We start from the raw sequence: 26,871 nt of genomic DNA on the forward strand, positions 1-26,871 counted from the left end.
TTCATGGTAACTCCGTAAGGAGGGCCTTATGACCGCCATTTTGAAATGAAGAAACAGGCTCAGAGAGCTGGAATGACCTGTGCAGGTTTTCTCATGGAATGATGCAATCCAGGTCCTGTCTCTTGGGGCTTGAAATACCTGGCTGTCACACTCCTTAGTGAAGACTACTGTGGAAGCTTCTCTGAAGGAAGTCCACTAAGCTGTCAGCCCAAAACTTATCTCTTAATAATAAATCCTAAGAAAGTCCTGCCTTGTTTTATTCACTGATCGGTCTCGCCAGAGCTTTCACTGGTCAGATTTGGATTTAAGTTTGAGCTCTTTTCCCTAGCTTAGTCATATCGTCAGTTTTACCATTGTTATCTTGAAATGGCCAAAAAGCGGGAAAGGAAGAATAAAGGGGTTCAATTGGAACTAGTTTTGTGAATAATTGACTCAATTTGAAGAGCTGACTAGAGCCCTGAGCATACATGAGTCTGCTCTGTATGTGAAGCACAGGGGAAGCTTCTGTGGCGTTCACATGGTGGGTCCCTGAGAATTGTTGACTTGGCCATGAGGAAGCAAGTTTAGCTGTGAAGTTTAGTTCTTACCTTCCACATAAAGGTGCTGTTAGAGTCTTTACGAAAATGTGCAGCATACTTTATTCTTAAGCTCCAAAGTTCATCTCTTCTTTCATTATCTGGCCTGGCGTGGCGGTGAGCAGGAAGAGGAGACATATACAGATCCCCAGATATAGAAAAGCTCTCCCCCCTCCTTTTTTTCTAGGCATGAACTCAACAGAATCCAACTCTTCTGCCTCTGTTAGACCAAAGGTACCGAGTGGCATCCAGGAAGGGACAGTCCCCGACAACACAAGCTCAGCGAGGGGTGAGGAAGGCGTGAACAATACCCTCCCAGACCTCCAGGTAGTCAGCCACCAGCAAGGCCCCCACCATAGACACATCCTGAAGCTGCTGCCGTCCATGGAGGCCACTGGGGGTGAGAAGTCCAGCACGCCCATCAAAGGTCTCAAGAGGGGTCACCCCAGACAGAACTTACACAAGCATTTTGACATCAATGAACACTTGCCCTGGATGATTGTGCTTTTCCTGCTGCTGGTGCTTGTGGTGATAGTGGTATGCAGTATCCGGAAAAGCTCAAGGACTCTGAAGAAGGGGCCCCGGCAGGATCCCAGCGCCATTGTGGAAAAGGCAGGGCTGAAGAAATCCACGACCCCGACCCAGAACCGGGAGAAGTGGATCTACTACTGCAATGGCCACGGTGAGCCTTCTTTTATCCTTGCTCACACATCCCCCTGCCTTTCCTTTCTCAGTCCTTGCTGCCAGAAAGAGGGGGAAATGCTAAGCTTCTAGGTGTTCCTATCCACCAAAGGCCATTTGATCTAGTTGTGTTATGAAAAGTGACATGGTCAGCATTGGCTATAATATGTTTAGAGAGAATAACCACTCTGCCCTTTTCTCCCCTTGGCACATTTAAAGGAGACTGTTGACACACCAGAGACCTAGGGACTTTGTTCAGCCATGTCATTTAACAAGCAAGGAGGTAGTGTTCCTGGAGGTTTGGCAGTGTCCTTGACCCAGGCTGGTGGTTTGTTCAGGACGGACGGACCTGACTCCACGTCTCCTCTTACTGTTGGGTGGCTTGCTTCTACAATACCAGACTACTGAAAAGTTAGAGGGCTGAAAATCCAACTTTTTAAATTAAGTCTGCCTTTTTGAATTGGAACCTTGCTTAGAGATTCCTATCACTTTCTCACATGTGCTTTTCCCCTCCTTGAATTTTTAGGATCCCATTTCTATCAGGAGGATAAAAAGATCTTTTAGATTGTAGAGCCTCTAAGCTTAATATACTGGTTATCATCTGAGGCCGGACCCTACATCTTCTGCCTAGCAGTCAGCCTCGATACAGGCAAGGACATTTCAGTTTTTCCTTTTCTGAAGACAAGCAACAGCTTACAGAACTCGTCCCGCAGCGAAATTTGGTCTGAAGACTGCAGGTTTGAGCTTGACGCAGTAACTTCCCTTTCTTTAAACCCTCCCTGAGCTGTCAGCCCCAAGTTTTGATAATTCCCTTCGGGTGTCTCCTTTTTCCTTAAAGACAAAGGCATAGGCCACATTTGTTTAAAAAAAAGTCATTTGACCTTTTTTTGCATTGAATCTTAACAATGTTTATACCCTTTGCCCCAGTAACTTAATTTTTGTGACTCTGTCATAAAAGTATAAACCAGAAATAGTAAAAAAAGATTTAAGCACAAAGGTCTTAACGCATTTAAGTCAGCATTATGTGTAATAAGTAAAAATTGAAAATAATCGATTGTCCAGTTTTAGGGAAGTGAATAAGTAAATTATGGCATATCCATATAGTGGAAAACTTGTTGCCATTGAAGATTGAATGAGGTTTTTTTTGTTTTTTTTCCTTTTTTACCCATGACATAGGAAAATGTTAATACTAGGTTAAAGGAAAACAATAAAACCAAAACAGGCTACACACTTCATACAATATAATCCCAATTCTGAAAACTTTGGGAAAAAGACTGAAGAGAAATACACCAAAATAAACATAATGTTTCTTCCACTTTGGTGGGGTATGGTGGAATTTATGTATGTTTCATTTTCTTTTATTAGTTTTCTGTTCTTTCCCCCAAATTTTCTATAACAAGCACATGGAATTTTTATAATCAGATATTTAGAGAAAGTTAAAAAAAACAACAACACCTTTATTTTGCTTCCTTTTGCTAGTCTGTGTGAATGACCAAACTGAGTGAAAATCAGACTGAGGCCAACATCCTACCTGGGATAGAGCCTGCATAGACTTGAATAAGACCTCTCTTTGCTGGCAACCCAGCTGGGGAAGAAAGGCTTCAATTCTCCCCTCCTTTTTAATAAAGTATATTTTTGATTGGATATAATTTCAGACTTCAGAAAAATTTGCGATAGTACAGAGAATACCAGTATATCTTTGCCCAGATTGAACTATTGTTGAATTCTGCCCTTTTGCTTTATTTTTTGCACTTTTTACATAAAAATACATACAGACTTTGTATTATGACATATATATAATATAGACTAATATGTTATATATAATATTAGTTACACATAATGTTATATAGTATGTATAATATAATTTTTTTAAAAGATTTTATTTCTTTGAGAGAGAGCATGAGTGAAGGAAAGGGCAGAGGAAGAGGGAGAGGCAGCCTTCCTACTCAGTGTGGAGCCCAATGTGGGGCTGGATCCCAGGACCCTGGAATCATGACCTGAGCTGAAGGCAAATGCTTAACAGACTGAGCCACCCAGGTGCGCCTGATGTTTTATAATACATGATATGCAGTATATATATGTAGACTGTCCCCAACTTAATGATGGCTCAGTTTAACATTTGTTAATATTGTGATGATGCCAAAATGATATGCCTTTAGTAGAAATCAATCGTACTTCAGATTATGAATTTTGATCTTTTCCTGGGCTAGTGATACACAGTATGATCCTCTTTCATGATGCTGGACAATAGCAGCTCCCACTCAGCCATCAGATCCCACAGATGAACAACCAGTACACTTATAACCATTATGGACCCAAATAACTGTTCTGTTTTTCACTTTCAGTAGAGCATTCAGTAAATTACCTAAGATAGTCAACGCTTTATTTCAAAATAGGCTTTGTGTTTGATGATTTTGCCCGGTGTAGGCTAATAAGAGTGTTCTGATCATGGTTAGGGTAGGCTAGGCTAAACTGTGATGTTTGGTAGATGAGGTGTATTTTTTTTTAATTGAGCATAATGGGTTAGATGTATTAAATGCACTCATGACTTACTGTATTAAATGATGTTTTCAGCCTGTGCTGTGTTTATCAGGATGCTGCCCCATCATAAGTCATTATTGTACATATGTACAGTAATTTTTCTAAATCATTGCATGGCACTTTATGCCTAGATACTTTGGTATGTATTTCCTGACAATAAGGACAGTCTCTTTAAAAAAAAAGTGGTCATTTTCAACTCAATCGATTTAATATGGATATGATATTTTAATTCACTGTCCGTATTCCAGTGTTGCTGACTGACCCAGTAAAGCCCTTGACTGATAGCATCTCTTCTTCCTCTGGTCTAGGATCCATCCAGGATCGGGTATTTCATTGAATTGACCTTTAAGTGACCGGTCAGAACACTCATTCTGATCTATCTCATTAGGAGAAAATTAGCCTAGAACATCCTGCTAGATTTGTAAATGTCTGGAACTCTCCTCCCACTTTATTAAAGAAGTGACTTTGTTGCTCTAGTGGTTGCACTTACGGATTAGATCTCGATCAGCTGTATTTCTAAATGCTCTTTTGCAGCCTAGTTGTCAGAATTCTTGAGAACACTGGGAATCGTAGAAGTAAAACTGGGTCCAGCAGCAGAAAGCAGCCTAATGCAGGAACTTAGACGTTCCTATGACCACTGTCACCTTGTAAACTTCCGTGCCTGTGTCCTTGAAACAATATCCTGTTTTGTAAAAAGAATACCAGTGCCAAATCAAACAAAGCCAGACCAGGCCTCTTAGGATAGCAGGACCTGGGCGAGATGCTTTTCCAGCTAAATCACAATAGTCTCATTCAGGGGCAACCCCCTCTTCCCATAGATTAACATTTCCCCCAGGTTTTTGCGTCGAGATGTTTATATTTAAGGTGTTTTTTTGTTTTGTTTTTTTCCGGAGGAAGGTGTCCTCTTTCCAAATTGCTATTCTCAAAGGTACAACCAGGTAAAATCCCATTACAAAGAGAGGTTCTGTTTCATAAAAACCGTCCCAGGGGCTCAGAGAGGCCTCTAGAAACTCTACCTATTTGATCTGATCACTGTGAGTTCTGGGCAGCCGATGATCCTGTATAATAAGGTCTTAATGGGGTCCTCATCCATTTCCCACTGAATTGTTCATGAGGATGAGAGTGGGGATACAATCACCTAGCTCTGGGGCGTGCCTTATAAGAGGATGTGCAGGACCTCCTTTACCCCCGCCTGCCTGCAGCAGACGTGCCCAAGATCCTGAGTGCCTTATAGACCATCTGTACTCTGAAACTGGGGTCTTGGTTCCCATCTTTGTCACCAATGACAGCCTCTTCTCTGTTAGGCCCCACTCACCGCTCTCTACCTACTGTGGACTTTGGGTTTTTTAAAGTTGAACTCTAGAAAACTGCAGTCCTACTTTCACGGAATGCTAGTGTTGGAAACAGTGGGTGAGAAACTATGTAGCCAGGAGGATTGAGGAGTGAACGTGCTGTGGTACCTTATGTGCTTCCTTCCTTTCTGAAGTCATTGCAGCGTTGCGTCTGGTAGGTTGGGACCGTACTGTGGTTCCCTGTAATAGGTCTCTAGCAGCAACAGAATTAGAAATCCCTTCAGAATTTTTAGACACAAGAGCCTGTGTGAGAGTTCATTACCGGGTCCGAGTGTCATCAAGATGTGCGTCTATTGTTAACGCTCCATTGCCATGTTTCTGTCACTTTTAAAAAACTTTAGTTCTTTCTGTAGTAAAGCCCAACACAATGAGGCAAGTGGTGCATCCAAAATAGTCCATTTGAAGTTAAGAACGAGTGTGGGTTCACATTAATTGGGAGGTTACATGGGAAACAGGAGATTTTGTTTTGTTTGTTTTGTCACAAAAGGCACAAAAGTGAAGATAGTGAAATTTGGTTTGTACTTAACCGGCCATACGTTTCAATGCAAGAAGCTCAAATGATCTCGAAATAGTCATGCCGTTAGCTTCCTGGTAACCACAGAAGATAGAGAACTGCAGTCCAGGCGCCCTTGAGAACAGGGATGCTGAGGACAACCATCAGCTGCTGCTCTGTCTTCACTGTTCCTTAATGGGCCATTTCTATTTACTTTTCCTTCCCTTTTCCCTCTTCTCTCTCCCTTTTCTATCTGTCTCTCTCCTTCCTTCCTTTATTCCCTGTTCTCTTCGACTATTTGCAGAAGGTTGAAGTTGGCTTCCAGGCCAACCAGTTGGCCTAGGGCTTCGGAGGGCAAATTTGAAAAACAGGTTGAGGAGTAGAAATCCACCTGAAAATGCTCGTGCCGATGAGAGGAACATCCAGGGAGGAGGGCCCTGCAAAGTGACAAAAGGAGCAAGAGATGGACAATATTTCTTCCTGATCATTTTTTCTTTTTCTCTCATACTTAAGGCTATGAAGAGAAAATAAAATGAGAGAAACAGGAATTGGATTTATCTCGTTTGCAGTGAGCTTAGCTCCTGATTAGCGCATTCTTCCTCCGGTGTCTTGGGGAGATAGTAAGCATTTGGCAGGGGCGGTGACCCTTCGGGTGTAGCTACTTCAAGCACAGGACATATAAGGACTGTAAAAGCGATAGTACAAGCCCCTGACAAGTTCTTTCTGTAGTTGACTGTTTTGTAAAACCAGTAGCCAAAGGGTAAAGGGCTCTTTCTGTAGAACTAGATTCTAAGATGCTGTTTTAAAATTCCCGTAGCTCTTACTGTCACTGCTGACCTGTGTGTGTGTATGTGATTTGTCTCCCCACATTGCTTTGAAGTCCTTAGAGAGTGGACAACTGGGTTTTACTGTGTGACCCCATGCCTGGTTAGTAGCACAGGGTCCTGGGAAGGGTGGTCTGGAGCCCAGCTGGCCCATATGGGAGCCACCTGCCCTGTGTAATTTAAAGGTGAAATGAATGAAAATAAAAAAATTCAATACTTCAGTTGTACCCGCCCCAGTTCAAAGGCTTGATGGCTGCATGTGGCTAGTAATGACCATATTAGACAGGACAGATAGAAAACATTTCCATCATAGAAAGTTCTGCCCATAAGCTAATTAATCTACTTAATCCCTTTCAAGGTTGGCTGGTTTTCAACCCATTGAACTATTGGATTTTTTCCTTTTGAGTTGTGATAATATTTGGTGCTAGGGATTTAACATAAAGATCTGAAGGTGGGTTCTTGACACAAGATTGCCACAGATACTAAGAATTAGTATTCAGAGCTAAAGGAGGCTTCCATGATAGCTGTGCTTTAAAATATGCAAAAAACAGCTACAAAAACTGCTGGTATTCCTCCATCCGATTCGCTTCTTCAAAGTGGAAACTTGGACTCATGGACACCAGGGAGCTGGGAGGCGGGAAGAGGGAGAATACCGCTAATTCGCGAATGCTTCCGTGCTTGTGTTTAAGTAGAATGGAGAGGGCTTGGTCTGGTGGGGAGACCTTAAGCAGGGACTTAAGTATGGGAGTCCTGTGGTTGGGTCTGAGGCGAGAGATAAGGGGGCCTGGGAGGGAAAGCAGTGGCACGAACTAGAAATGACAGCACTAAAGCTGGGTTCTCAAATTCTGGATTTTCCATTCCCTGTTCATTTCAGTGAAGACCTTATACTTATCTGGGCCTCTGTTTAGAAGGTTGGGAAAAAAAGGTGTTACCATAAGCGCTGAAGAGCAAAGACTCTGGAATCTGGTTCTACTTCCTAGCTACGTGATCCAGGTCCCATTAGTTAACCCCCTGTGCCTCATCTTCCTTATGGGTAAAATGGGAGTCGTAAGTGCATGGTTTGTTGTGAGACTGAACTGAGTGTGTGCCCAGCGCGCAATACGGTGCCAGCTGCGGGGCCAATTGTCTGCAAGTAGTAGTTGTGATGAGGGCGGTTGATGATGGTAGAGACGACTCATGAGCCCCACTGTCCCCTCCGGTAATCTCTCTGTTTGTTTCCTGATTCACCCCTAGAAAGGATGACTGTGAAAAAGGCTGAAGTATTTGCCTTTATCATGCGCGCAGCTGTACTTAAGGAAGCAGTCTAGTTCTTCCTGGAGAGCTTCTTGAGTTCTAGCCATAAGTGTTCCTTCGTATATTTATATTAATTAATATTAATTAATTAACATGATTATTTATTTATTTAATATATTTCTATTAGACTGTTGCCCAGTCTGCAGACCGCTGAAGGGATGAGTTACAAAACAGGACCATGGGATACATGTGGGAGTGAGGAAAAGGCGGCAGTTTTCCTGTATTTTGCTTAAAAATAGCTCCATTTCTCCTTCGTGCCCTCCTGAAAAAAGACTAGTTTTTACCAGGACATCTCGGTCTTACCTCACGGGTCTGCCCCACAGAGGTACCATGCACTTGCTACAACATGTCTCTCGGGCACACCAGAGCCGTGGAGGGAGAGAGAGTCTCCTGGGGAGTTGTCCTCTCACCCCCCCGGTTTTCATCTGCTTGCTCAGGGAACCGATAGACTTTGAGTGGAGAGAGTGGAGAGAGGGACAGGAAACAGATGCAACCCGCTGTAGACTCCAGCGCACCCCTGTTGTCCTCAAAGGGAAACCGAGAGAGTGAATGGCTGTGATATCCTAGTTCAGTGACTGACTAGTGCTGTGGAGGAGAGTTGGAAGGGAGGCACGCCGGATTGCCACATAGGGTCAGGACATCCCAGATGCCATCCATTTTTTTTTAATTTTTTTATATAAACATATAATGTATTATTAGCCCCAGGGGTACAGGTCTGTGAATCGCCAGGTTTACACACTTCACAGCACTCACCATAGCACATACCTTCCCCAATGTCCATAACCCCACCACCCTCTCCCTACCCCACCTCTCCCCCCAGCAACCCTCAGTTTGTTTTGTGACATTAAGAGTCTCTTATGGTTTGTTTCCCTCCCAATCCCATCTTGTTCCATTTATTCTTTTCCTACCCCCCCAAAACCCCCACATTGCATCCCCACTTCCTCATATCAGGGAAATCATATGATAGTGTCTTTCTCAGATTGACTATTTCACTAAGCGTAATACCCTCTAGTTCCATCCATGTCGTCCCAAATGGCAAGATTTCATTTCTTTTGATGGCTGCATAGTATTCCATTGTATATATACACCACATCTTCTTTATCCATTCACCAGATGCCATCCTTTTAACAAGGATGAGCTGGTTGAGTGGAGCCATGGGCTAGTTCTTCTGAGTCTGGGCTGCAGCCCACAGGAGGAGCTGTGGCAGCAGAAATGATATTGGCCTGTGAGACCTGAAGTCCAGATCTGGTTCTTCTCAAATGCTGCATGATCCCCGGCAGAAGACTAGCTCTGTTTGAATCTCAACTTGGTTTGTAAAGTAAGGGAACTTGAACCCTTCACCACAGGACCACCTGATTTTCATCTATGTGGCCGTTTTGCTGTGACCAAGAGCCCTGCTGTCCCATCAAAGTCTGTCTGGGGAAACACTGCCCTGACTGATCCTGCGGGTGCCGGGGAGTAGAGTGCAAGGGCTGCAGGGCAGAGATAAGAGGCCGGACTTAGCCCCATGCCAATGCCTGATGCCGAAGAAGGCCTGTGTGCTCGCTGCCGCTCGAGAGAGCTTGCCCTCCTGCTTGCACGAGAGTAAGGTCGGGGCAGCGAAAATTTCCACTTAAGCCAGGACGCACAATTGGGGAGGCCCAGGAGAACGTGCAGTAGGGAGAGTGTGAGACATTTTGGTAGCATGGTAGAGACTAAGCAGCGGTTAGAAAACTACTTCTGGGTCTTTCAGTCCCTTCAAGTGTGTCACCTTGATTGCAGTAGAGAAGCTGTGTCCAGGGCTCTCGTGCATTTCTGAATTTTTATGCAGAGGGAGACCTTGGTCTCCTTCTATGGGCCAGGAAACCCCAGCCACAACAGAGTTCCTGAGAAGAGCTTTGCACTGGTCACAAGGAGGGCACAAGTTGGTAAATGCTTTCCTGCTTTGGAAAAGTTACTCCACTTGTACTGGCTGGCGGGAAGCCAGCAGCTCACATCCAGCTGTCAGGGGTGGGCGGCTTCTAGCATACACACGTTCAGGCAGTACCCTCCTCTCAGTCTAAGGAAAGAAGTTCAGACCTTCACTGTGCTGAAACCCTCTTTCACTTCCATGTATTCTTGTTAGTTCTTATTAGCTTGTTAGTGTCAGTGTTGATCTCCCCTGTAAAGAAGTTCTTAGGGGCAGCTGGGTGGCTCAGTCAGTTAGGCATCTGCCTTTAGGTCAGGTCATGATCTCAGGGTCCTGGGATCAAGTCACACATCGGGCTCCCTGCTCAGCGGGGAGGCTGCTTCTCCCTCTGCCTCTGCCAGCTGCTCCCCCTGCTTGCGCGCTCTCACTCTCTGTCAAGTAAAATTTTTTTTTTTTTAAAAGAAGTTCTTAAATTACACATTTACCACAGATCCATGTATCTTTGTAATTCATTGGGACTTTATGCTTGAACTTTTACAAGATAATCCTTGAGGATGGGGGAAAATGTTATTCATATAAGAGTGGAAGGTGGGAGTTACAGAAATAATTTATTTTACTGTCCACAGGATTTGTCTTTAGCTAGGACAGCCATGAATTTCTTCAGGGAAAAGTGCTGTGAGAGATATTAGATTGAACAGGAGCTATTCTCCATCTTATTTACATGTTTCTCTCTCTCTTTATGGTCTTTTGCTGTATTATCTCCTGTTTGAGAGTTGTCCAGATGTTGAATTGTTTTCCTAAAGAGAAACTCACTGGTCAATCTGCCTGATTATTTGGCTGAAGTAGGGGACAATAGGATCTGAAGTAAATTTTCCTGTTTGTAACCAGGTTCACCTTTAAGGAATCCTACAGCAAAAAGAAAAGAGAAGATAAGGAAACTTCAAACAGGACTCATTATTAAACTGCTTAACTTCTGTTATTTTTCATTTAATTACATGTATGTGAACACCAAGTTCAAGGTACTGTCTGTCCTAGGACTAGGCTCTAGTGTAACATAAAGGGTGTTTGTTTTAGTTTCTTTGGGGAGAGCTTCAAGTTCGAGAGCAAGTTGGAGATCATGGAGAATTGTGTGTGTGTGTTTTGTGTGTGTGTGTGTGTGTGTGTGTGTGTTTTGTGTGTGTATGTGTCTGATCCATCATTTTACAGAAGCTAAAACTGAATCTCAGGGAAGAACAGTGCCTTGCCCAGGGTTATATGGCCATAACTAAACTCCTGGGACGGTGATTTTTATATTTTCCATGTTGCCTCTCTGCTCAGAGGACTACAGGGTTCTGCCCAGTACAAAGGCTGTAGTGGTTTGAAAGCATTTACTCCAGTTTCTTGAATGACAAAGTGGAGAGGCTGTTTGCCTGTGAGGCTACTGACGGCTGTGGCTGTGGGACCCAAGAACTTAGCCTTTGGCCTCAGGGACTCAGGAGTGAATGAGGGAGAGAAAGATGAAGGCATGTTTCAGAGGGGGACATCTTCTGGCTTGTTTCTCCCTGGATTGCCTTCATGGGAACGCTGATGGCCGCTAGGTGGTCAATCAGCGGGGGCTGGAGGTGGTGGTGGTGTTCAGCTTAATTAATTATCTTAATTGGGTAATTTCAGACTGGGAGAAGTGAAGGAGCTGATGGCTGGAGATGAATTAGATCTGGGCTACAGGTGAAAGTAAAGAAATGCTTAAAGCTCTTAAAGTCTACGTGGAACATTCCCACCTTGACCTTGAAGAGAGGCAGAATCATTCCCCCTTCATTTATCCTTTCTTTATACCCTCTTAGCCTGTCTTTCAGGCACTCGAGCACCTTCCTGGTTGCTCTTGACATTCTCTGACTTGAACTCGTTTTACTTGTCCAGAATTGTTCTCTAAGCAAATTGCTCCAAGGGAATCTGTGTAAAGCCTTATTATTGACACACTGGTTTGGGGGAAGAGGGAGAAATAATACTTCATGGTTATTGAATGCTTAGTGTGTCCCAGGCACTATTCTGTGGTTATAGGTACTTTCTTATTTAATTCCTAGAACAACCTTCTAATGTCAGGATCATGCCCATTTTACATATTAAGAATGTAGAAGGCACAGAAGGGTTGCGTGACCTGACAAAGATCATACCTCAAGTCCATGGTGAGCCAGGACTGGCACTCAGGCAGTTGGCCTTGAATTCTGAGCTGGTAACGAGTGTGCAACACCGCTGCTCACTTGGGTCCCTCCAGTGTTTGCAGGAGGAGGAGGGGTGGTGTGGGCAGACAGTCGACGCCTAGACTATTGCAAATATATCGTTGTAACACATTTGTCCATTATTTCCATTTTCTCCTTTTCTATGATGCCATGAAGGGAAGTAGGAGTTGGTGGAAGACATATTCAAAGAAGCAACCAAAACTCAGGAAAGACAGGGTTGGTAACGCTGTGCTTAGCCCGGGAGGCAGCATGGTGCTGTTAGGGATGAGGGCCTATGGGTCGGACTCTCCGATTTTGACTCTCAGCCCTCACTAGGCAACTATGCCAAGCTACTGAACCTCTCCTCAGTTTTTCTATCTGGAATGTAGACGGAACTCCGTCTCATGGGGTTGTTTCTAAAGATCAAATGAGATCATCTGTAATATTGATCAAGCTGCCAGCTTGGCTTTTTTTTCTTTGTCCCTTTCCTCACAGGATAGTCAGGAAGTTGAGCTGTACTAAGCATTTATGCAGAGCTGATGTCAGGGTAAGGGACAGTTGTATCTGATGTTCAACACAAGTAGAACTCCGTTAAGTGTGAGACTTAGTGAGTCACAGGGGCCAGGAAAAATGGCTACAGAGAAAACATCTATACTAAGAACGTTGGCCATAACATGCCTCAAGGCCTGACTGAGCAGCACAAGAAGAGCTTGAAGGGAACTGACGGTGTGGCACATGGCGTCTGGTTCTCAGCATTCTTGAGGGTGAGACAAAGGGCTTTTGCTCACCCAGCCTGCCCTCATGGTGTGAGGAGCACTGCTGAGGTGATAGTGTGGCCTGGGGCCCGGGGGGGCGGAGAGCACCCTATGCCCGGGGGACAGGTGCAATGGACCACCGTTGACAGAGAGGGAAGCTGTGGAAAGGGATGGAGCTTGTGGGGCCTGGTGGTGCTCACTGATGTGACAAAGGACTTGGATGCAAGTATCTCTAACATCTTCCGTTCTGAAGTGCTATCCTTCAGTGTTGCAAAAACTGAATGGTGAAGTTAAACACAGTCCAGCAGCCAAACTGCTTCCGTATCTCAGGCTTGAAACCCCAAGATGAAGTTCAAGTGTGGACTAGCTGGCTTGGGGGTTAAACCTCGTATTTGCATAACTCGATTGCATAACTTTATTTGTATAAGATGGGTATCCCAATCTGGATGTAAAGACTGTTCTTTGGGGGAAACAGTGCTGCTTCAGAAAGAACCAGAAATAATTGGCCTGTGTAAAGTTCAGACATAGTCCTTGACCCGCGCTACCTTTTAGGTACGGAGAATTTCTGGTAATATATCTTTTGTTTCTTCCGTCTTGTCCCCTATCCACAAGCCACTGCTCAAGCAGAGTGATATGTGACATCGTCCCACATTACCTAGCAAACAAGCAAAACCTATCCCTTCTCATCTGCGTTGTCTTTAGGTTTTACTCAGGAACAGCGTTCTTGGTTCTAGTCCTTAGGAATTCCAATGATAGGTTTAGGAAATATGTTTCCTTCCTTCCCAACCTGTGGTTCCTCCTTTAGGATGGGTCAGGTGTAGGAGAATTGGTTTTTATGGGGGTTGTGAAGGAAACCCTTTTCTTGGATTCCCAGCTCTGCAGCCTTCCTCCTCTTTCCAGGGAGGCAGTCTAATAGGGATGGTGTTTCTGGCACGAGTCTTTCCCCATAGTTTCAGTGACTGGTTAGGGGACAGATGTCCAGTAACCAGAAGCTGTGCCCCATATGCCCCATTTGAACAGTATCAATATTCTCTTATATCAGGTTTCAGGAATGACTCAAAACATTTCAATTGAATTATGAAAACTTCTCTATGCAGCATTCCGAGAAGAACAAATGAAGTGTGTTAGGAATTGGATAATAAGTACTTCTCCACTCCTTTTTTTTCCCCCTAAAGTGACAGTGTGGGGTGTCTCTTAGTATTGACATAGGCAAGATCATGAAGTGATTCTGGGATGCAAAGATGACCTCTTACACTGTGATTATGAAATCTATTTTTCTAACCTTATAAGAAAGGTCTCTCTCTTGCTGCCATTAAATCTTGTTTACTTTTCTTCAACAAAGACTTATCTCATGCTGACTGAGTGCCATATCCTGCTCCAAGTATTTTCTAAATATTAACCTAATTTCCATAACTCTGGAAGGTAGGCCACTATCATTACCATTTTACAGATGGGGAAACTGAGGTGGAGGGAGTAACTCGCTCCAGGTCACACAGCTAGGAAGTGGCAAAGCCAGGTTTTAAACTTGGGGGCCAGTCTGACTCTAGATACTGCCCCGTGATTCTTACAGTCTGGATTTCCCATGAATCACCTGAGGCTGGAAATGGCTAGGTTTCTATGCTGATTTTTTTTTTTTAATTATGCGGCATTAAGAAAACGTTATTGCCCTTAGCAAAGCCCAGCTTGTTCTGAAGGAAAACAACTACAAAATTGTCATCAGTAAAGAGTTGTCCTTTGTAGAAGTCACACTGATTTCCTGCTTTTCTGTTTTTTTCTTTGATTGCTTGAAAGGAGAAAATTCGAAAGCCAGATACCCAATGGGCTTATGGCTCCGAGGGTTCTTGTAATAAATAAAGGCTGTGACTAGTAAGTCAGAGGTGCTTTGCTAATCAGAATTCACATCTGTTGAACTTGGGTTTTCCCAGCCTCAGATAGCAGACAGCTGCGAGCAGAGAAATCTTCCTTTTTTGCCTGAAGCCACCCTGTCAAAAATTCCAGACGGTCACCTTACTGTCGGCCCACATTTCCTATGAGAACTTGAAGTGGAAACACCAGGAAGCTGGGCCAAAGGGAGTACAATGTCTCACTGAAGAGGCCACCGTGTCCTTTGCCGCCTCCCCAGGGGCTACCCTACCACAGTGATTTTCCAGCGGCTGTAAGCGGCTTTTTTCCCCATGAACCCCTCACCCCACTGCCTTTTCCACCTTTGTGTCCAGTGATGCCACTTCCGGCAGACAGCACCTTTCTGTTTAACCTCTGAGGATGTCTGTCAATTATACAGCGGATAGAACTGTTGCAGGAGAAAAATTCCTCTTATCACTGTAGCCTAAAAAGCATCATCTCATGCACAAAGTGGCCAGAGAGGGGCATTTGCCCTGCGGTGTCACAGGCTGCTGTCCACCCCAACCCCCCAGGCTTGCCCACTGATAACTCTTTCCTCTAGGCTTTATGGAGAAGGTATTTAAATTTTAAATGCGTATTTTATTTTGTAATTTACCTAACTAGCAGCTTTTAAATTTAAGCTGTTTGGGGTATTGAAAGACAAATTAGCGTTTTCCCCACAGAGGACTAAAATACAAATAGAAACAAAAAAATTCTTAAAAATGAGTGCCCTTGAATCAGCCTGGTCAGGTATTACGTAAGCAGATTTTGCCGAGGAGGAGGAATTTCTAGATTTCTGTTGATCGTTCTTCACGAGTAACTGGTTGTTAACATCAAGGCTATGCACAGAATTTGACACATTAAGTGTGTTGATGTTATGTCGACTTTTAAAACGTAGTTGGGTTCAAGTTTATATGTTAAAAAAATAATGACTCTTACTATGTTTTATCAGATCTAAGACACCACTGATGGTGACATACCATTTTTTTTATATTCCACTAAGGAAGAAAACCCACTGTGACCAAGCTATGAAAAGGCATTGATTCAAATACACATTCAGATGTCTTAGAATCTGTGAAATATGGCAGGATCTTAGCCACGATCTTGGATCTTTTCTATAGAATCTGACAACATGATTGTAACTGAACTGTTAGTTTAGTTTCCTGTGCTTGGCCTGTTGCCAGCATTTAACACACTTGATTCCCTTCTGCCCAAAACACTTCCTTCCCCTGGCCTCCAAGACACTGTTCTCTGGGGTCCTCCTCCCACCTCTCTGGCTACTCCTCCTCCATCTCCTTGACTGCCTCCTTCTCTTTCACTTGACCTGTGAACAGTAGATGGCCCCAGGGCTGAGGACTTGCACCTCTTTTCTGCCTGCACACTCTCCTTCCTGTGGTGACCCAGACCTTTAAAGACCGTCCATCTGCTCATTATTCCCAAGTGCATAGATCCAACCTGGTTCTTGTATCTGGATGCAACATGCAAATATCCTCTCACTTGTGTGACCAACCCATACATCTAGATGCTTGACAGCTAAGATGTCTAAACCAAATTCCAAACAACACCCCCACCTCAGTCACCCGTTGCAGAAAGAGGCCCCTCCAGCCTTCCAGTTGCTCAGGCCAGAATGTTAGAGAGAGCCTCCTTCCCTTTCTTTCACACCCCATAGTAAGCAAACCCGGTAGCAAATCCTATCAGCTCTTCCTTCAAAATATATACAGAAGTTGACCATTTCCTATCATTTCCATTGTGGCCCCTCTGCCCCAAATGAAGTCAGTCCCCTCCCTTGGAGGATGTCTGTGGGCTCCTCCTCTGCCCGGGCCCTTTCCATGTCTTCCTGACACAGCATCCAGAATGATCCTGTCCGCATGGAAGTCAAATGATGTCCTTCAAAACTGAGACATTGAGACTTTGTTTAAAAGTCTCCAGTGACTTTTTGTTGCACCCAGAGTAGCAGCCTGAAGACCCAGAACAATCCATACTCGCATTTGTCTCTCAGCCTGTGACCCCTGTCACCCTCCCCCTTGCCCACTGGCTTCTGCCACACGGGCCTCCCTGCTCCTCCTTGTGAATGCCAATGCCCTCCTTCCCTCAGACCCGCTGTTCCCTCTGCCTAGGAATCCGTTGTCTCACATACCTGTGTGACATGCTGTCTTACTTCAGCATGATTTAAATGTTTTTTGATTTAAATGTTACCTCAGCGAGGCCTTCTTTTAGCTCTGAGGGAGGAGGCCCCAATTCTAAGATGTCAGTCCTGCCCTCCCATCCCTGGTCTCTGATCTGTTTTTCTCTTTAGCATGCCTCACTATCTATCACTAAATATTTTATTACTTCCTGTGTCCCCCAGGACAAGGAAAGGCTTTGGTTTTGTTGTGTGTCCCTCTATGCCCCTGGAGCCTAGAATAGTGTCAGGGTGGTCACTGCTCTGTACATTTTTGTTAGATAAATAAATGAACAGCTTCAGACATAGACTAAGACCAGGAGATAGGAGCCATTTTTGACCTTGTTCTTTTTGTTTTCTTCTATGGGATGAAATAAGAGGTTATTAGTTTTCCTCACGGCCTCAGTGATATCTGTTTTTTCCATCTGGAAAATTGTCTATTGTTTTGATAGAACTTGTCATCGGTAAACAGTCCATCATTAGCTTTATGAGACCTTTGCACTGTGGTTTTAGTAGCTTCTGGGCTTCATCTGAGCTTATGATGATTGCCCATTGAACCTTAAATAAGATAGTGATTAATTCAGCTTCAGAAGTCACCTTTTGGGTTAAAATGAAGTCTAAGCAGTTCCTCTAACATTTGTACTTCAATGAGGCAAAGACTATTTTTAACTTGGGGCATTCTGAGCTCCCAAGCGCTGATAAAGCAGTTTCCTGTGTGATGCATTGGGAGTGATCCCTGTTGATAGCCCATTTTTAAATCATCCTATGATATACTAGTTATTACAAAACACATGCGCATGTTTCGGGTTTGTTGCTCTTAGAAGCACTTATTGTGTAATCTGGCCAGACAGATCTTGGTCTAGACAGCTCCTCTCTGCAGGGGCAGAATCTGGGAGACGTTTCCTCTGGCGCCTGACGTGGATGTGGTGGGCCACCCTGATGGGGGAGAGGGCACCGCCAGAGGGAGAGACTTCTGCATAAGAACTGGTTCCTGTGCCAGGAAGCCCTGCTTCCACCCATCAGGGACCACATGAGATCTGCCATGGCTTCACGACAAGGGAGTGTTGGCCTGTGGCCCCCCAGCTTCTCAATGGCTGCAGTTATAGAGATTAATGAGATGATAAAAGGTGGTGTAGGGGATCAGGAAAGAGGGGAAGCTAACAAAAAAGGGATTCATCCATCCATCCATCCATCCATCCATCCATCCATCCATCCTATTCCTAGTATGTGCTAGGTGCTGGAGATAATGGTAGTCAAAGTCAACATGGGGATTGGGCAGAGGGTGGTCAGAAAAGTCATCAGTGAAGACATTGCCATTGTATTGGGAAGAATATCAATTCTAGGAAGGCTAAAGCCATTCTTGTGTTCAGATTTCGAACTTGACATTTGTTGCTGTGTATGTACTTTGAATGAGCTGCTCTGTACTTGCAGCTTATAAGCCTGAGGCCCCAGCATGTGCTGATTAACAGCAATGTCTGGGGGGCAGGAATTAGGGTGATGATAGAAGGGCGAGAATCTTGAGATCATTGTCTTCTGTTGTTTGTGTACCTCACAGGAGACTGCTGTGTGTACAGAAACCGGTATGGGGGTAACTGTGGAGTCATCTGTCTTGGGAGGAGGTTGTGTAGTAATTGCCTCGATGGGAATTTTCTCATTATTTGCCCCTCTATCTCTCTTTCTAGAAGAATAATGAGAACCAGTGTTCCATTTCGAGTATAGGAGATGCCGTGGGAATGTTCGAATCTTTTAAATGATGAGAATTTGGAACCATAACAGAGTTTATAACCTACTCACTCTCCCATGCACTCGTTCTGTGTGAAGCTGGGTGTGGAGTGTGGACTGGGTGCTGTGTTGTGTGTTGCAGACGGCCTTTGTTTCCTCTGGCTCTGTCATCCCTGGCCTTCATCCCTCATCCAGTGAGGCTTTAATGTGGATTCTTAAGGAAGGCACTCATTTTGGATATTTATCTCTAAAAGGAAAGAGCTTTAATACCCTCTCTGATGATAAAGGTCAATTCAGGTTTTTATGAAAAGACGTGGAACTCTTTTTTTTTTTTTTTTTTTTTTTTTTGCATACTGGAGCTGACATGGAGCTTAAAAAAAATGAGACTCAAGTTAATGTTGTTACCCAGATGCTATCTAATTCAGGATTTTAGAATGCACAAGAAAAATGCCGTTTCATTCACAATAGCCCGGTCGATGACTTCATGCCTCTGTTCTTATGTTCCCTGATAGGGGTCTGGGCAGTGTCAGCAGTGAGTACTGATGGGACACCCTGCATGTCTTTTTCTTGGACTTTTGCCTTTCTCTGAATGGGGCCCTTCTGTGTGGTGGTACTTTTGACATGTACTGGTGAGGTTCCAGAAAGCACAGGAAGCCAGGATTGTGGCTTTTGCCTTCATCGTTCCATACCTACAGTCCTGGCGCTAAAACCCAAGTCTCTGCAAAACTCCTTCCACCTTTTAGGTCCATTGCCCCGACGACTTGTCTGTGCAGAGATGGAGGGGATGGAGGAAGTGAAAGCAGTGTGTACTCAGGCTCTTGGCTTACCGGTTTTACTAACTGATCCCATAAATCACCTTTCCTACCCTATGAGAGGACAGGTGGTGTTGTCCTTTTATCGATGTGGATGCCGAAACTTTAGAGATCATGACTAACAGGTCATGGTATTTGAAACCATATCTCGTGATGGCCAAGTTCATGATCTTTCCACGACGAGCACCTTACAATTCAAAAGCTCAATCCTGGGGCGAGGGCCACCTTCTTGCATGCAGCTCCTGGTGAGAATAGTATCTCGTGGATGAGGGCTTGCTTGACTCCTTCTCGGAGCTCTAGGACCTGACATCACAGGAAAAGCAAAGTTAAGCTACACACCCCTGTCTGCATTTCAGTGGGTTGAGGGATGTGTTTTTTTTAACCGAAGAAAAAAAGATATTTGGCTTCATTTTCAGCTAAAGGAGTCAGATGGATTCAACACATCTGTCTCTAGTCTGGATGAAAACTTGGAACTCTGATGGGGCAGGTGATGGGGGCACTCTGGCAGCCAGAGAGTTGGTCTCCATTTCCCTCACCCTCACAGTCATAATTGGGGCGGGAGCTTGCATTATCTTGTGTGTGTGTGTAAGGGTGTTTTATTTATTTATTTTTTAAACACAATGCTTTTCTAAATCTTTATGCAATTTGATAATTTAGCGATGGTCCCTTAAAATTGCAAGTTTCAGGGGTTGGTGAACTATCATCTTGGTGAACCATCTCGTATTGCAGGAGGAATTGCAAGAGACCTCCCTGTACTCAAAACCTAATAGGTTTACTGTTGCCCTTTACAGAAAAAGTTTGACCTGTCTCCCTTTTTTCCCCCCTAAGGGAACCATGCTGTAATTTTAAAGAAAAGAAATAAACTTTTTAGTCCCAGAGAAAACTTTCCCAACATCTGCTTGGTCAGTAATAACAGGACAGGAGGAAGCATACACACCATATCCAACCCCAAGTGCATTTATAATTCCAGCGTAATAAAGCTCCTCACTACACTACATGTACCGCCAACAGAGGTACCATTAACTAGCTAGCTGACCTTGAACCAATCATAAAGTAATAAGATAAAAGGAAGACCCATTTCCCCAGCATCCAGTTTAGCAAATAGAACCTTGTGACCCCCTTTGAAGTCCCTTCTGTTTCTTTACCCAGTAACCTCCGCCGCCCCCGGGTTACTATCTTAATTTGGTTTAATTATCTTCCTGCTTTTCTCTGTAGTTGTATTCTTTAGTTTTGCCTAGAACTTTTTTTCTGAACAAAGAACACTTTCAGAGCCCAACAAATTTTGTTTCATTGGCATTACTTGATTTTCTTGGGGATAAATTATTTCTGCATTAGAATTTTGTAAAGGTTATCAGTCCAGCAAACCCAGTAACCTGCGGTGGCTGCTCAACAAATATTCTTGAAATACCTTGCAAGCTTTTCGTTCCCCTTTGGTGGGTGGGGACAAGGAACAGCACACTCAGGGGTCCCTCCCCCGCTGCGTTATTGGGACCCTGAGCCACATTGGAAGGCTGCTGTCTCTAGCCGTTCTCTCTGCATCTTTGGATTTATCAACTGTGCCATGAGAGGGGGTGTGGAGAAGAACACTGCCGACCTGGGGGCAGTTTCTGCGCATTGACTCCGTGTTTTCATCGTAAAAAAATAAGATGAGACCTGATTTGTGGGCCTTAAATTTAGCTTCCAGTCAGTGTTGGTTGATGGAAGATCTCATTGTATCCATTCTTCGTGTTTTTCTTTTTTCCTCTTTTTTCTTTATTTTGTGGCTGAAAAGAAAGTTTAAATACTGGGTTTTGGAAGAGGGAACTGTTGTTATGTTTGAGCCCTTTAAACTCTGTAATTACTCTATAAAGGCTGGGTATTTGCCTCAGAAATGCATTTAGTCTTAAGTTTTAGTGTTCAGTATATGGGACATTTATAATGATGGGGTACTTCTAAAAATAAATCAAGTCTATAGAAAATGTTAATCAGCTCATCCCCAGGGACTGTAGTGAGTATGTCCATTGTACAAATGAGGAAATGGACATGACAGTTAGTGGTTTGCCCAAAGCCACACTGTCATTGGCATTATGAAGATTTAAGCAAAGGTCCCGTGTACAAGAAAATGCAGTCATGTTTTCATGTAAGCCACTGTGGGCCTTCGTCAAGTTAACCCAAATTAAGATTCAGGGACTAACATGCCTCTCGGTATTTGGAAGAACCTACCACATCAGTCACAAATTGCTAGTTTGTTCCTTAACATTACCTGCAGGGTTTCAAGTAGGACATGGCATTTTTATTTTATTTTATTTTTTTTTAAGAGGAGCCTGTTGCTTGAAATCAAAAGCTCTGTATCTGGCCAAACATTGCCCTGAAAATTGAAAAGCAGCTAGTTCAAGTGTATTTAACACTGCCAGAGAAAATCATGTGAAAAGTGCACCAGTGCTTCCCTCTGTGGCATTCTACTCTTAGAGTTGACAAGGAAGCAGCCTTCTCCTAGGAACTTAGTTTTCAATAGCCATTTGTGGGTGGTTGATTCAGGATGTGTATACACTCTTGGAGGTCATCCACCTTTACAGGTTGGCATCGCAGAGTGAGGATTTATGTTGAGGAAACACCAGGTCCTCCATTTCCAAAGAAACTTCTGAAATTAGCATTGCTCTTTTCTTAGGCAAAAATTGAGAGCTGATTTTCTAGATATTTTCACCAACAACTGATGGGAGCAAAAAAAAGATTGTTCTCCCCTGGTTCCCCTCTAGTTAATTGAAAAATTTAGTTATCTATAATAGGAAGCTTTTCTTTATTCTCTTTTCTCCCCGCCCTCCCCCACTTCACTTGGAAACTTGACTCTTTTTTTTTTTTTTTTTAATTGTTAGTGTTTAAAAGACATTGTTAACTATTATAACTCTGGCATCTGGGCATGTGGGTATGGCTTCATTCAAAGACATGGTATTGGCTGAGAGGACTCACCACGCCCCCCACCCCGTCATGTAGTAAACTGCCAGATCCCATGCTGTGAGGTTCTCTATGACCGCATGTATCAGTTTGGGCAAAGCCAGTGTCTAATGCAGAGAGAAAGTGCTGTGAAGAGGAGGACACCACAGCGTGCCACTTAGGGAAAGCCGTACCTCACAGAGGGTCTGTGCCAAGGGTTCCTCTTGAGCTTGCAGCTTCGGGATTGGATTTGGCATTGCACACTGCACTCATCAGATCTGAGTACTGCAGACCCACACTGACCCAGTTTACAAGCGACAGTTACAAGTGCTCCCATCAGTTTCTAGAAAATATCTAGAAAATCAGCTCTCGATGACAGAATGACAGTACACTATCCAGTGGGTTGGCTTGCATTCCCACCCAGCTCCCTTTGTGATACTGGGCAAATCACTAGTTTTCTAGGTGTTATGTCTTATCTGTGCACTTGGAATGTTAATGCTTTATAAAGATGTTCCAAGAGCCAATGCCTTAACATAAAACCCGGGAGACTCTCGTGATTCTTACTATACTGTCATTTGGGTTGTTGTCTCCATTATAACTGTACAGGTCAGCTTACGAGACTGAATAATAGATCAGAAAGTTGTTTGTTGAGCATAGGATTAGAGCACCAGGAGCCAGAAGTCCTGCAGGAGTGCCTCCCTGGGGCTGGAATGGCTGGTACTGTCGGTTGACATAAAGGACATTATTACTAGAATCTGAAGACCCTTTACGTAACTAGACAATGTTGGATCAACTCCATGCCAGTTTTAATTCGTGGTTTACTTTTTCCTTAATTTCATGAAGTCACCACTTTTTTGGTCTGGGGGCCTCTATTGGGTTACTCTTGTTTTTAGCAGTAACAAAGGAATCACTGATTATTTTGTTCGGGTTTGGCTTTCCAAACAGCTTTTCCGGGGGCTGTATATTGTCTTTCCAGGATTGGTCCTTCTTCTCACTCCGCATTCAGGAAGTGAACTTTGCAGGAGGGAACCCAGTTAGTCCCCAGGAGGGACTTCGGATGCTAAGTGCTTAGAGAAGGTGGTCCGTTCCTTTGACCGACAACAATGGGAGAACGTGCTTCTTTTTTGAGTGCATTAGAACAGAATAGCTATATATATAAAGACCTTCCCTCCCGTGCCTGGATTTGTCTTGAATTTTATTTTCTTTCTGGTTTAGGGATTGACATCCTGAAACTCGTCGCAGCTCAGGTTGGAAGCCAGTGGAAGGACATCTACCAGTTTCTGTGCAATGCCAGTGAGAGAGAAGTGGCTGCTTTCTCCAACGGGTACACAGCTGACCATGAGCGGGCCTATGCCGCCCTGCAGCACTGGACCATCCGGGGGCCCGAGGCCAGCCTTGCCCAGCTCATCAGCGCCCTGCGCCAGCACCGGCGTAATGACGTAGTGGAGAAGATTCGGGGACTGATGGAAGATACGGCCCAGGTATTGTACCTGGGTTGTTGGTCTTTCCAACTAACCTTTCACTCCTTGATATATAACAAGGAAAAATACAAGTATTAGGTCTTTTGGTTCACACACATTTCCCTTCGAGGGCTGTGGTTCTCGGTGGTTGTCCGTTACAATCATCTAGAAACTTTTTTTTTTAAAAACTTGGATTTGTTTAAAGATTTTACTTATTTATTTGAGGGAGTAAGAGAGAGAGAGATGGTGCACAGGTGATGGGAGGGGCAGAGAGAGAGGGAGACGAAGACTCTCCTGATGTGGGGCTCCATCCCAGTTCCCCTGGGATCATGACCTGAACAGAAGGTAGACACTTAACTGGCTGAGTCAGCCAGGTGCCCCCATCTAGAATCTTTAAAAAAATTCTGATACTTGGACCCTACTGTGGACCAGTCAGATCAGAATCTCTAGGGGAAGGACCACAAATCACCATTTGAAAAAGTTGCCTAAATAATGCTGATGAACAAAGTTGAGAATCACCGTGTTTGGGGTATGTTCAAGCATCAGACTGTACGGCCAGATCTGCATCTTGTTATCTCATGTACAGTCTCATTTTGCATAACATACTTGTAACACATCTAAGAAGGAAGATTTTAATTTTTGTCTTTTTTCCTATTCTCACCCCCACCCCCGCTCCTCGGCCAATGCCCCCAGGATACTTCTTGTGATGTTGTTTAGAGATGCTCAGTCTTACCTTCTGAGGATGGCGGTGGTGCTCACAGCAGAGGGTAACAGGATTGATCGGTCCTTCTTCTTGGGCTTGTTCATTCTGCCCATCACATGGGACGTGACGGGACCCAGGAGAGGGTGATTTACTAATAGTGGTAACTTAAGTAACTTGTCACTTAGCTTTGGCTTTGGAACCTGACAGCATTGGATTTGAATCCAGGCTCTGACACTGATTAGCTGGGTTACTAAGGGCAAGTCACTTAACTTTCTCTGCTTCCATTTTCTCATGTGTAAGCCAACCTTATAGGCTAATTAAGATTAGGTTACATGGGATGCCTGATGCAGTGAAGGTGTTTTTTAAATGGTAGTTATGATCAAAGCATAACTGGTTTTTCTTAGCCTTTCCTTAATCCTGGTATGCATCCCTGAAAGGCCATCCATTAAGTACAAGTTTGGGTATGGACTTCTATGTCTCACAAACTTCAATTAAAGTTTCCAAATAAATTCCTAAAGTAAAGGAAATGTTGCCACCGAGACCTGATAAAACCCCACTTAAAATTTAAAAGGCCATTCTGTTGCTGTTATTTTTCAGGGCTCTAAATTCATTACCTAAAGAGCTGGAGAGAGACGTTCCCCCATCAACTCTAATTCACGACCATTATGTACCAAATTTTGTATATCAAGGGACTCAATTTTATATATTTGAGAGGTCCAAGTGCTTCTATTTTTTTATACCAACATTGTAGTCTTTCTTCACTATGGAAGGAAACATTCATCAGGAGGATCTTTTATTTAAGTGACTGGATAAAATTTATAGGTGTTAATTGACGCCAAAAGTGGTCTTTGAACTCCTGGCCTATTTTTAACTTCTTTGAGATATGGAATTTCAGAAAAAAAATATTTATGAATAGATGGGTGGTAAACATGCAAAGGCACACACCGGTGTTTTGTGACTTCCTGAGGACGGTATCAGAAGTATGGCTCAAACGTGAATGGGCTGCCTTGGAATGCTGACTTTTAAGGAAGGAGCTGGTAGGATGAGCAACAGACATGAAGAAGGATGGAGATCCTGGAGAATAAGTCATTCCGTCTTTTCGACAATACTTACAAGAAAGGGAGAATGTGGTTGATGCAATGTTAGGATTTCGTTAACATGGAATACTTGATAAAGTGGAAAGATGAGGGGCGCCTGGGTGGCTTAAAGGGTTAAAGCCTCTGCCTTCGGCTCAGGTCATGATCCCAGGGTCCTGGGATTGAGCGCCACATCGGGCTCTCCGCTTGGCGGGGAGCCTGCTTCCTCCTCTCTCTCTGCCTGCCTCTCCGCCTACTTGAGATCTCTATCAAATAAATAAATAAAATCTTAAAAAAAAAAGATTAAAAAAATAAAGTGGAAAGATGATCATAATGAATTTTTAAGGGAAAAGGAGGTTTCTCAGTATAAATCTAACCATGGGAAAACAAAAGCATGGGGAAATGAAAAAGCATAAATGTTCGTGTTCTAGTACTAAATCCAGGTGGTACGATTAGAAGTGATTTTTCTTTTTTATTATTTTCTGCAATGAAAACACATTACTTTTGTGATTTAAAGTATTTCTTCAGATGACTGAGCTGAAGGGGCACCCGAGAAAGGATAGGTGGGGCTTTGTTTGTGCTAAACTGAGAGAGCAAGGCCCTCCTCATTGCGGTTTCGGGAGAGCAGACAGCGGTTTGTGTGCCAATCCATTCTTCCTTGTTAGGATTGACTGAGGTTTGTGATGTTGGGTCAGATTTGGTCCCCCACCCCTCAAAATTGCTAAGATTTACTTCGCTTTTGTATTCTGCAAGTCTGTCTCATTTTTCGGTTGTACACTCAGTATTTAGAGTCTGGTTCTCGTCTTCGGGGTTATTTCTTGTTTGGAGAGGGTGGTGATGATGGTAGAGTATTGACTGAAGCACATGACTTGTATGTTTCCCTGATGATTCTGTTGTAGTCCATGAATGTCTACTGAGCACCTGCTTTATTCCAGGCAGTGTTATAGGTGCTGGGAAAGGTAGGCTCAAAGTCTCTGCAGAGGAGACTGATCCAGAGACTGATTCAGGGGCGCCTGGGTGGTTCAGTGGGTTAAGCCTCTGCCTTCAGCTCAGGTCATGATCTCAGGGTCCTGGGATCGAGCCCCGCATTAGGCTCTCTGCTCAGTGGGGTGCCTGCTTTCCCCTCTCTCTCTGCCTGCCTCTCTGCCTACTTGTGATCTCTCTTTGTCCGATAAATAAAAATCTTTAAAAAAAAAAAAGAAAGAGACTGATTCATAACAAAAATCATGGAGATGGTGAAGAAGAAGCAAAACAAAATACGTAGTCCCCAAGTGCCAAACTCTTGTACCCTTCAGTACTTTCCTCTTATCTCGTCTATATCCAACAAGATTCTAATATCTATTTTGTTATTTATTTTTCAAGGGAGAGTGGCATCAATGCATCCTACAGCTTTCTCTGTGGTCCTAGTGTAGCCTGTGTGTGATGACGGAGGCTAAGAAGCCAATATTAAGTTTCTCGGTCCGTGTTTTAATAATGCCCATCATTGTCTAGCAACACTGTGGACCCAACTCTTGACTCTAACTGAAATAGCCAATGAGCATGGATTTCT

General features: G+C 43.8%; 1 protein-coding gene across 1 annotated transcript in view; it reads left to right on the plus strand.

Moving 5' to 3' along the window:
- The window catches only part of TNFRSF21 (TNF receptor superfamily member 21), a 66,550-nt gene that overhangs the window by 20,623 nt on the left and 19,056 nt on the right, over positions 1-26,871 (plus strand). Inside the window, exons 3-4 of the mRNA XM_032861980.1 lie at positions 763-1,257; positions 23,299-23,564. Coding sequence (XP_032717871.1) covers positions 763-1,257; positions 23,299-23,564 — 761 coding nt within the window. The remainder of the gene's footprint in view (positions 1-762; positions 1,258-23,298; positions 23,565-26,871) is intronic.

This window comes from Lontra canadensis, unplaced genomic scaffold (assembly GCF_010015895.1).
Source record: "Lontra canadensis isolate GAN:19392208 unplaced genomic scaffold, GSC_riverotter_1.0 scaffold23, whole genome shotgun sequence".
Classification (NCBI taxonomy): Eukaryota; Metazoa; Chordata; class Mammalia; order Carnivora; family Mustelidae; genus Lontra; species Lontra canadensis.